Below are 12,173 nucleotides of genomic sequence, written 5' to 3' on the forward strand. Positions count from 1 at the left end.
CTGGCTAGAAAGATACCGCACGGTGCCATTCAGCGCATCACTGGCTCCGCCCGTGTACATTTCACTGTGCTAAGGAGTAAGCCACAAGGTGTCACAGTGGATCAGTTTGGCAGGGCTCTTATCAGTTCAGACACTCAGGTGGGGCTTTACGCTTCTGCCCAGAGCTGACACAGCTCCCTGGAGAAGTCTGTACCAGGCTGCTTTGGGGAAGAGTTCCTCTTTAGTCAAACTGGCCTGTCACAGGCCTGCAGGAGTGACCCCTCCAGCCCTCCCTGGGGTCCCAGTTTAGATGGCCTTCAAAGGCACTGGGGAAGGGCAACATTTCAGTGTCGTCTCCACTGGGTTCGGAGCTAGAGCAAACCCAGAATGCAGAATTTTTTCCCCACAGAATCCAGTGTATGTGTCCCATACATTGGTCAGTTCTCAAATCTTTAACCTTGGTATGTCTAAGATAATGACAGCCCAGACTTTGCAGCAGATCATGGTTACAAGGAGGCGTGATGTCGTCACTTCTCTATGGGGGTGGAGCACCCTGGTGGTACAATCCCAGAGTATGAGAACCCCAAACCCACAGGTCCTACATGTCACTGCAGCTTCCACTCATTACATTGAAATCTGCTAATGCCAAACATATTCTTTTTTTTTTTTTGTCTTTTTTTTGCTATTTCTTTGGGCCGCTCCCGCGGCATATGGAGGTTCCCAGGCTAGGGGTCGAATCGGAGCTGTAGCCGCCAGCCTACGCCAGAGCCACAGCAACACAGGATCCGAGCCGCGTCTGCAACCTACACCACAGCTCACGGCAACGCCGGATCGTCAACCCACTGAGCAAGGGCAGGGACTGAACTCGCAACCTCATGGTTCCTAGTCGGATTTGTTAACCACTGCGCCACGATGGGAACTCCCAAACATATTCTTAAAGATACTTTTATAGTTACCAAAGGAGAAAGGGGGGAGGGATACATTAGGCGTATGAGACTAACAGATACACAACTACTATATATAAAATAGATAAACAACAAGGATTTACCATATAGCACAGGGATCTATATTCAATCCCTGTAATAACTTATAATGGAAAAGAATCTGAAAAAGAATATATATGTGTGTGTCTGTGTAACTGAATCACTTTGCAATACACCTGAAAGTCAGGTAACACTGTACATCTATATTTCTATAAAATAATTAATTACTTGCGATAACTCTAGGAAATCAAGCGAAGTTCTGCATGACTTACACTCCCTAATTTGCTGATAGGACAGAGAATCAGGGCAGCATAATTATCATCGCCATCATCATCATCATAGTTCCCCATTTATTGAGCACTTACTGTCTACCAGGCATTTTACATGCATGAGACATTCATCTCCCAGTCTAATACTCAGGCTAAGAAAACAAAGGTTCAGAAAAGCTAAGTGACTTCCCTAAGATCACAAAGCAGGAAGCAGAGCCAGTGTTCAGATCTACATCTGACTTAGTATAAGTTGTACTTCAGTCCAGATCTTTAGCTTCCACTCTTTTCATTCCAAAGAAAAAACACCAGTGGAAAAACAGGTGGGCGTGTTTCGCAGCCAGAAGTTTCACACGCACACAAACACAATCGGATTGGGTAGAACATCTCTCTCTCTCATACACGCACACACGCCTTGCACACCCATGCACACACACCATACAATTCGCAAATACAAATACCATGGTAAACCACAGCATCACATACTAATACAACTTCCCATATTTTCTGTTAGGCAAATCCCTTCAAATAAGCTAATGAATGGCCCTGAAAATACTTTCCCAAAATCCAAAGTAGTCCGGGAAAGGGAAGGCGTTATCATGATTCACACTAGAATTCATGAGGGGGGCTTTCAGGTAGATCCCAAGAGAGAAGTGAGGGAAATATCAAATGAGAAAAAAAACCCGCTAGGATAAGTACAAATATTTTTTAATCAGAAGTCAGGAGATTCCCAACAGATTCGTACCCAGAAGGCAAGGTTCTCTGCTTAACACTTCCCTCGCAGAGGAAATTCTTCTTGCCAGGCTTCTTTTTCCTGCAGGTCTGGCTAAAGTTCTGCTGTGAACGCTCCCTGGGCTATTAGGTGCACAGATGCTTTTCCAAACTTAAGTGGAGGTGATTGTTGGGAAGATTCAGAGCAAATTCCAGTGTCAGTCTGGATATTGCTGGTACAACTTAATTTCCCAGACACACACACACACACACACACACATACATACTTGCTTTTTTAGGGTCAGACCTGCAGCATATGGAAGTTCCCAGGCTAGGGGTCAAATCAGAGCTGCAGCTGCCCGCCTACACCACAGCCACAGCAGCACTGGATCCGAGCTGCGTCTGTGACCTACACCACAGCTCATGGCAATGCCAGATTCTTAACCCAATGAGCGGGGCCAGGGATCGAATTCACATCCTCATGGATGTTAGTTGGGTTTGTTACTGCTGAGCCACAGCAGGAACTCCCTCAACAGATATATTTGGCATCTCAACCGAGGGCTGTGAGGCACTGAGCAACAACTGTGAGACATAGAAGATGCTTGTCCTCAGAAGGCTTGCATTCTATCGAGGACAAGAAACATTGAAGAAAGAAACCAGAAGCAAGAGAGTTCACGGTGGCTCAGCAGCTTTAAGGATCGGGCATTGCCACCACTGTGGCTAGGGTTATTGCTGAAGTAAGGAGGGTTCAATCCCTGACCAGGGAACGTCTGCCTGCCACAAGCATGGCCCCCCAAAATAAGTAAAAAATAAAAAAGGCAGCGAAAAGCGAGAAAATACCAGCTTGCTATTATTCCCATGAAGAAAATATGTAAGTGTGTGATAGAAAGTGGGCGAGGTTGAGTGTATGTCTTGGGGGGGGGCGGATAATTTATTAATTGAGGTCATCCAGGAAGGCCTCTATGAAGGGGGCATTTAAAGTGATCAGTAGAGGCCCTACTAAGTGCTAGGACACTTATCCTGCATGGCTGTTATTTTCTTTGAGACATTTCATCAACTGTCTGCAGATAAAGCCAATGCCATGCCAAAGTCTAATTCAAATTGGATTTCCTAATACTTATAATGTGGTTATGGGGGAATCCACATCCATCCATCCTACCACTGAGGACAAGGATACTGGGATCTGAACAGGCCTGGCAAGTTATTAGATCCAAAGACGTCCCTGGTGGCAGGCATGGGTTGAACACGTGGTGAGCCTGGGCCATCAGGAAGCAACGGATCAATAGAGCCTTAAAGCCAGAGAAAGAAGTTTGGAGATTATTCTAGGTGTGCGGGGGGAGGAGGAGAGGGACACGCTCTGATTTCTGCTTCAAAAATATCACCTTGGTTGCCTGTGAGAAAATAGATTCTAAGGTGGAAAGAGGGAGCAGCAAGTACCGTTAGGAGCCCATCCGCATCCTGAGGGCTTGTGAGGTCCCCAGAACGGGGGTGGGCCCTCTTTTTTAGAGGGGTTCTCGCTCATCTTCAAAGTTCAGCATTCTGTTTTTGTTTATTTTTTTTTTTTTATTTTTTGTCTTTTGAGGGCCATACCTGTGGCATATGTTAGTTCCCAAGCTAGGGGTGGAATCAGAACTGTAGCTGCTGGTCCAAACCACAGCCACAGCAACGTGGGATCCCAGCAGCATCTGCGACCTGCACCACCGCTCACAGCAACACCAGATCCTTAACCCACGGAGCGGGGCCAGGGATCGAACCTACATCCTCATGGATATTAGTTGAGTTTGTTACTGCTGGGCCACAACAGGAACTCCAGCATTCTGTTTCTTAACTGGAAGACGAAAACTTCAAATGAGGCCTGTGAAACGCAGCAGAAAATGGGGGCGTGGTGTGGCTGTCGGGGCCTCCAACAGGGAGTGGGTAGCCTTTACCAGCAGGCTTTGGGAGAGAAGAGGGGAGTCCAAAGATCCAGCCCTGGGGAGGCCCATGCATGGTCTTGGGCATGATCTCTCTGAGCCTCCGTTTCCTTATCTGTTAAAGGAGAACCAGAACAGGTGCATCTTGGGCTTGGGGGTGGGTTCACTGCAAAAGAGCCATCTCACCTCCAATCACCAGCAGGCATTTACTGCAAAGACAATGGCCTCAAAGGGAGCTCAAGCAGACTGCAAGGCTAGGAAGGAAACATCACCTCCCACAAGGAAATACAGAGACACACGGTGTGGACAGACTGTCTCTTAGGGCCCGGCCAGGATCATGAGAAGCCAGCGCATGTTGGGAGTTCTTTTCCCTCCATGCCTTTATTCTCTCCCAGGTTCCTAATCAATGTCTTGCAAAGAAAGCCAACACCAGGTCAAATTCTAATTTACTCTCCTAATCTTATATCTGGAGGGGAGCGGCACCACCCAAACTGGGAGAGCTTTTCTACTTACTCATCCCCTTACTGTTTAAAATAATTAAACCACCATCTTCCGCAGAGCACCCCCAAGAAGAGTCAAGCCCTGAAGGGAAGTCTGAATAGTTTTAAGTTAAAAAAAAAAAAATCAGCTCTTAAATAACGGTGCATAGTATTCCACAACAATTCCAGGGACTTCAGATAGGGCCACATCAACGAATACCGAAAATATTGATTCTTCAATAAGGAGTGGGATTTTGGTTCCCCCCACCCCATAACCAGGGTCTATCCATCTCTGACTCCAGCCTTTGCCATTTCACGTGGTCCCTGCTGAAAGGAGTCAGGCAACTGAGAAGCAAATAGGCCAACCAGGTTAGGTGGATGGGATCCACTTTCCAGCCACTTCCAAAGTCAACTGATGCACAGAGAAAACGATTGCATTCCCCTAATAAATCTGTGCAGGTGAAACTGACATCCTAGCTAGTCTTTCTTATCTCAGAGAAGGCCTAGAGCAAAGCAGTTGTTTAAAACTAAACAACCATCCGTGGGACCTTAAACAATTCCCTTAACCCGTTGTTTCCTCATCCATTAAGACTGTGGATGTCAGGGGTACCTGTCTCCGGGGTGATTTTGAGGGTTACGTGAGCTGACCTGCAGAAGGCCCCAGCACCTTGGCCTTACGGAGAGGGAACACCCCATGGATACTAGTTGTGATCATCATGCCTACTTCTCAGAAAGGCCTCTTGCACTTCACAAATGCACAGGGCACTTCACGCTAAGAGCTGGTTTGCCTGTGCCCCTCTGTTACCCAGTTGTAAGCTTCTAAATGCAGAAAAATGGCTTCATCTCCTCTGTATTTTAGGCTCTGGTATGGTCACTGCCTGAAGTATGGAAATCCTTGAAGGAATGGCTGAAGTTTGTCGCAGGTATCAAGAGCTGTCCATGTTCAGATGCAGGCTGCCAGAACTTAAATGTTAAAAACCAACCAACCCAGCAACCAAGCTCAAGTTGATAAGGAAGGAAGGATGGAAGGAAAGAAGGAAGGAAGGAAGGGGAGGGGGAGGAAGGGAATCTTTTGGTCAGAAAATGACTAAGGTATATGTAATAACTACATCTGCGGAGTAGATGTTTAAAGCTCTGTTTTCTGCTACTTTCCAAAAGAGATTGTTTTCCCAAATCGATTATATTCTAAGACCCAGCACTCAAATCCAAAGACGTAAGTGTGTGAATCTTGTTTTTGACACTACTGGGGGTGGTTTGTTTTGTGTTGTGTTTGCGTGTCCAGAAAGGAGGTATTCTGTGTTCCTCCAGAAAATGAGTTCATGTGGACAAACTAATAACAGGAGATTTATAGCCCTGTCTCCACACAATTTAAATTAATTTCTTTCTAAAACCCAAACAAAAAGCTAAAGCCTTAAAAAATGCATACTGTTTAAATCCTATATCATAATTTGCACACCAAAGGGGGAGAAATTTAAATGTGCATTGATTTTAGGCTGATAAGGATCTGTGTTGAACGTGAGTTGAGAGATTTTTTTTTTCTTCTTCTTGGCCTCTTACGAATAGTTAGTTTGCAGCAATTTTTAATTAAAAACAGTTCCCACAGTAAGAAAATGGGGGGAAAAAAAAGACCTCAGGAAAATAAAATCAGTACAAGAGTCCTGCAATTTGTTTTCTGAAGCCATGTAGAGATCTTGAAAAAATAAGAGAGTTGGGAAGTTCTCATTTTCTAAAACTTCACTTTTGGTTTCATTTAACATTTTCAAAATAGCTTTCCCTACCACTACTAATCCCCCTCCCCCCTCCCCACCAAGCCCCTTCGAAAAAACTTGGAAAGTTCTGTGCTAAACACTGAAAATCATTCATACGCCTCAGTGTAACAACACCAATTTTTTTTTTTCTTTCTAAATTTCCAGGGGGGGAAAAAAAACCCCAAGTTATCACAAGGTAGTTTTCATTTTTTTTCCCACCCATCCAAAATATCTAATCTCATTTTAACTAGACTCCATCTGAACATCAATGATACTAAGCTATCCCATGAATAAACATGATGCTACAACAGAAACCCTGTGACTGAAGTATATAAAAATGTAGCTGAAAGAAAAGACCAGAACCCTCGGACCCCCTCCCACCCCCTCCCCAGGGAGCTGGGCTGAGCTGAGGCGGGTGAAAGCAGCAGATTTAAATTTCAAGGTCTTCAGATATTTTCAACGTTCATATTAAATCCTGTAAAACTAAAAACCATAATTCTAATAAAATCCTTGTGTGCACGGCGGCTTCCCACTATAATCACAGTTTTCTCTTTGGGAGTGGGTTGTATAATGCTGAGGAAAAGGGGGGAAAAAAAAGGAACTCAAAACAGAAGAAATACATCATGGAAACCCCCCCCCCAAACACACACACACACACACACACACACACACACACACACTTTCCTGGTGTTTGTGGGATTGTATTAAAATGAACATACCCCCAACATGAAAAAAAAAATCTATATTCGTAAAAATATCTTCATTGGAATGGAGATGTTTTTTTGGTCCTTTGAATAGGAAACAAGGTATAGGAAAGTTATCACCCATAAGCAAAATTTTTATCACTGGATAAACTTTCTTAAATGCCATCATAATCCAACATTCTTGGAATCCTTTCAACTAAACATGAAGGTCCTGGGATGATCTCGCATTTTACCTACACATATTTTTCAACTCCTAGAACAGATCTCAGGAAATGAAAAGAAAAAAAAACAACAACACTATTTTGGTTCTTATGGAAGCTTTTGCTAGAACAAATGCTGAAATCTTTAGGACACATTTTTACGTCCTGTCTGGCTGTCCTCTGTGTGCAGTGCTTCACTATATAATTGTGCAGTTGCGTTCTTCCAAAATAAATCTGAAACAGCAGGAACCATTCAAATAGTAAATGAATTTTGGAAGACCTCAGGTCAATTCATGGTAGCAAAGCCCCCGTCCTACTGCCTGGTAATTCCAGTGACCAACGGTGACACAAAACTCCAAGAGTTTCTTTTAATTTCAATTAAAAAGAGGGGAAAACAGTCATGCGTTTCTTTATGAAATTTCCCTGAGATTCTGATGTTGCCAAGACAGTTTCTTTCCCAGAATAGCCAACAGCATTTAAAGCGTATTTTGGTTGTTTTTGTTTTATGTTGGGTTCTTTAGAAAGAGATGAGGTCCCATGATCTCTTAGACACTTGCTCTCCTTCAAAGACTAGGAATCCAAAATGCCTCGTGATGAAATAAATGGGGAGCATGTGGAGATGAGCGCTTTTAGGAGAAAGGGAAGCACGTCCCCAAAGCAGCTTTGGGGACCCGCCCCGCCCGGCCCCAAAGGCATCAGAATTGTGTCTCTCAGGAAAGGTGCCAGTTTCAATGACACCCTTCTCAAACTCTCGGGCCTCTTTCATTTACTGATTCATTGACTGGCTAGTTCACAAATACCTATTGAGAACTTACTGGATCTCAGGAACTGCTTGCTCCAAGCACTGCCCTTAAATAAGACTGGAAAGGGGTCTTCCTTCAATATGTTCTCCACTCAGATTCTGCCATTCCAGTACCATTTGTGATTTTGAATCATGAGCCAAGGAATACTATCTGTGCAGTTTACTCTACCACGCTTTTTCATGCTAAAGAAATCCAAACCCAGGACTTTTGCAGAATCTGAATTTTTAAATTAAAAGGGCCTTGCAGGTCATTTGCCAATGAGGGCCCAAGATCCTTGCCAACTAGTTAGTAAGTGACAGAAACAAGTTAGAAACAGGCTTAACTCTCAATCCAGTGTTCTTTAAAACTGCATGGATTTGGTCATCAAATCATGATTTGATTTAATAGGAAGAAACGCATCCACCCCATAGGAGAATATTCTGGGAAGGTCAGGAATAGAAGGAAAGTGGGTGAACCCCATATGCCTCTTTACTCCTTTCTTTCCTTTCCATAAAGAAGGAGGGAGGTTTCTAGGAAATTTCTGCAAACTTGACTACAGTTTATTCATGACAAAGTGATTTGCTACAATTTCTTTCTAGGCAAGTCTATGGTCAAAAAAAAAAAAAAAATGGAGAGTCCGAGAGTATAACCAAATGTGTGTGTGTGTGTGTGTGTGTGTGTGTGTGTGTGTGTGTGTGTGAGTAATATTAGGAGTCCATGAAATAATACCATATAATTTAGGAGTGGAAAGCAGAAGAGAGAGAGAAGAAAGAGGGGTGAGTTTCCTTGTCCAAAATGGTTGGATACGTTGATTAGATTCTAAAAGTAATCACTCAACAATCTATTTGAGTTCTTGTATGAAGAAACTGAAAACTCTTGCTGGGTATTATTTTACCTTCTTCCAACCAATCCCTCCCAGGGCTCAGAACAACTTTATCAGAAATCATCATCGCTGGTAAAAGCACAATACAATTTTTCCAAGAAAAGTTATCTTTTTCTAAATATTCCTTTCAATTACAAACTTTGATCCAAATCTAATATTGAACATTAATAGTTATATATTTTAGGAACAATCGCTTGATTCTCTTACTGTTTTTCATAGGAAATAAAAACAAACTTATGGCCTTGGGTTTGTGACATCATTTACTGCTTGGTAAAGGAAAAAATAAAAAAGGAAAATAGGGCAATTATTTGGATAATTATTAAAAAGATCTAATCAGGGGGAGAAATGTTCAGGTTGGCTCTAGAACATACCAGCAAACAGGTCTCAGCACTTTTTTGGGTCATTCGGAGAGGTTTCAAAGAATCTTTAAGGTTTGAAATAGCAAGCTTGCCGCTCCGGTTTCTTGTGCAATGAATCAGGTTTTCTACTTAAAAGTAATACCCCATAATCCAAAAGTTAGTTATTTCTGAGTCTAGCTCTCACAAAAGATAACATGTCATTTTTAAGAAACATACTGTGAACGGGAGACTTTCAAAGGTTTTCTCTCAAATGGGAAACAAATGTGGGGACCTTATTATATCCTGCATTTTTATGAGGACCAGCATAGAGAAGTCGCCCAGATAAATATGCTGGCTCAGAACTGGCCAAGTGATAATTAAGGGGCACAGGAGAACGCAGTTATCAGAGAAATCTGCCTGCTATCCTAAGCAAGAAGAATGGGAGAAAATCGTTCTTCCACAACTCGAAAACTTTCTAAAACGTAAGGTGGAAATGGGTTATTTTAAACCCCGCTGCTGTGCAAGAATTGATCCATAAAGACCCCTGGTCTCTTTTGTAAAACTAATCATAGTTTAAGACTTTTTTTTTTTTTTTTACCCCCAATCTATGTTGCAATTAATGTGTTCTGAACTATAAGACATTGTGTCTCCTCCTAATTGGTTGGCTGTGATATCCAATAGTTTGTGCAAGAGTTTGAGATTCTGATACACAGTTGCAAAGATCTGAATGCAAACTGTAAGGCGCTGGCACACACAGACACACACTCACATCCACACAAGTATCATTTACTGTCAAGAGTTCGCCAGCCTTAGCAAAACAGAGTTTATACTTGTGTTAAAGCTACTGGCTTCTGGGGAGAGCAATGGTGCCATCCAGTAGATTTAACATCTATGGTGTGTTAACATATAAAGAAAATAGCAGTGAAAAGACAGCCCAGTTGTTGTTGTTGTTTTTAATCAGTCCTTGTCCAGCAGTTAGCCAATCAGAAAGCAGGTCACATCTCGTTAGCTATATGAAATACATTAAACGTCATGAATTCTCCAGGGCTCTGTTGACAATTCAAGCGACTGTGTTTTATTTTTATCATACAACCTTAACTGCGTCCCTTTCCAGAACTGAGTCAGTCTTCTATCTGCAATTCCATCAAGGCTATTCCCTGAAAGCTCTTTGCCGTCCACCCTCCAGGTATCTGTACTCTGCAGAGAAGGCAGAATTCCCAGAGATTTCTACTTCCTAGAGTGACTTGGCTGCCCCTATAACAAACTCCTTCTCAGAACACTTCAACACAAAGCCTCAACTTACAGGCGAATGGACAGCCTTCCGAGCTAGCACAGAGGAAAAGTCAACTGGCATTAAATATTTAAATTGCAGGAGGCCGTCTGGAGTTTTGCATTTACAAAGTTCTGAAACTCCTGTCTCCTCTCCGCTCCCAGAGTTGCCGGGCAAGGAGGTGAGGCTCCTCTCTCAGGCTCAAAGTCCCAAATATGCAAAAACCCGAGCTGACTTGAATTCGGAGCCGGCTCGCTGGAACGGAGACACTCCCATCCGCAAAGGGAGAAAGCCCAAAACCCCTTGCCCCAAGCAACTGGTTTCTGAATTTAACACGGAAATAGACAAACATGCGTCCCTCCAGGGCTAGTTCTGAAAAGTACGAGGGGTGACTCTTCTGCCCTTTTCACCTCGATTTTAATGACTTTGTAAAGCAAAGGCGGGTCAAAGCAGACTTCCTTTGGGATTTTTTTTTTTTATCATTTCCCTCGATGCAAATGATCACCAAATCCCTCGGAATTCTATCTCAAGAAACACCAACAGGACTGGCTCAGAGCCCGCAAACGCCAGAGTTCTGGGCAAGCAGCATTTCTGGAGACCCGGCAGGCGAATCAAGTGCTGGGTCGTCTATTTCAAGATTCCGGCAGAAACTGTCCCCAGCTCCAAGAGTTGCTGTGCCTCGAAACCCAGCGTTCAAACTAGTGGATCCCTCCTGGCGCTCATTCCCTTCCACGTACGTGGTAGTATCTGGTGGGACACTTCCCACAGAATGCAGCCAGCCACCCAAGAAGAGCTCATGCACAGTTTGCAAAAAAAAAAAAAAAAAAAAATTACACAAACACACACCCAAGGTCGGAGTACTTACCTCGGTGCGCGACTGCAGCCTCTTGTTCATCTCATAGACCCGGTACTCTGGTTGGACCATGTAGGGTGTATGTCTCCTATAAAATGGGCCGAAAGGAGAAGAATAGAAGGGGTCATGTGGTGTGCTGGACATCTTGCCTGCTTGTCGAAAATCAAGCTCAACAGAGTATCAGTAACGTCCATGCAGAGCACATGGGCTGTGTTCTTCCCAGTACAAAGTAGACGCACGCACACGCTCGCACACACGCGCGCGCGCGCACACACTCACACACACACACACACACACAGAGGCAGGCAGGCAGGCAGGCTGAACACACTGGCTGGGAACTGCTGTGGGAGCCCTCTATAGCTAGAGAGACGGAGAGCGAGCGGGAGGGAGGAAGGAGGGAGGGAGGGAAGGAGAGAGGGAGGGAGGGAGAGGGGAGAGCAGGAGCTTCAGAGAGGGAGGGAGGGAGGGAGGGAGGGGAGCTGGATAGCTTTAGGCACCACTGCTTGTTTTTAAAGAAGCAGTTTGTGGAGAGGTCATTTCCTGTCCACACTGGAGACTAGTTCAAAAATATAATTCTCCCTACAGTCTGACAGAGGTCTAAGGTTTGGTTTGAATTTTTTTCCTGCAGCCAGGACCCTCCACCACCAGATTGCTGAGCTTGTTAGCATATAGGTGCTTTAACCGCTGCCTGACCCACTCACCCCTGACAGCCACACCGTTGGTCCTTGGGAATGGATCACCACTGCGATTCCGACAAAACACAGAAACAGGGGCGTCGTGGTCCCCTCCCCCACCCCCGTCGGAGCTGAGCTGGTGATTCACTCCATGCAAAGATTTCCCTCTGCACTCATCTCTCTCTATAGTTTTTTGGTTTTACTTGCTGCTGTTCCAAGAGCTTGTTAGAGTTTTTGCATTTCAGCCTCTCCTCACCCGCTGCCTTCCTCAATCACCCCTCTTCCCAGCCCCCTCCCTCTCCTCCTCCCAGAGCTTCAGTCAAGCCGGTTTAAGGGGGCCTGGATTCAGGTCACGGATGCATTTTCAGGTTAAAAAAAAAAAAAGAAAAA

General features: G+C 44.2%; 1 protein-coding gene across 15 annotated transcripts in view; it reads right to left on the reverse strand.

The window, feature by feature from the left end:
- Positions 1-11,594, reverse strand: part of LDB2 (LIM domain binding 2) — a 396,329-nt gene extending 384,735 nt beyond the window's left edge. For 4 of the 15 annotated variants that reach the window (XM_021101050.1, XM_021101049.1, XM_021101048.1 and 1 more), the window contains exon 1: positions 11,122-11,513. In XM_021101050.1, coding sequence (XP_020956709.1) covers positions 11,122-11,253 — 132 coding nt within the window. In that variant the 5' untranslated portion in view covers positions 11,254-11,513. Of the gene's footprint in view, positions 1-11,121 lie in introns of all 15 variants that reach the window. The other 11 variants (XM_021101056.1, XM_021101055.1, XM_021101046.1 and 8 more) reach the window with 7 other exon arrangements.

The sequence above is a fragment of the Sus scrofa genome, chromosome 8, assembly GCF_000003025.6.
Source record: "Sus scrofa isolate TJ Tabasco breed Duroc chromosome 8, Sscrofa11.1, whole genome shotgun sequence".
NCBI lineage: Eukaryota > Metazoa > Chordata > Mammalia > Artiodactyla > Suidae > Sus > Sus scrofa.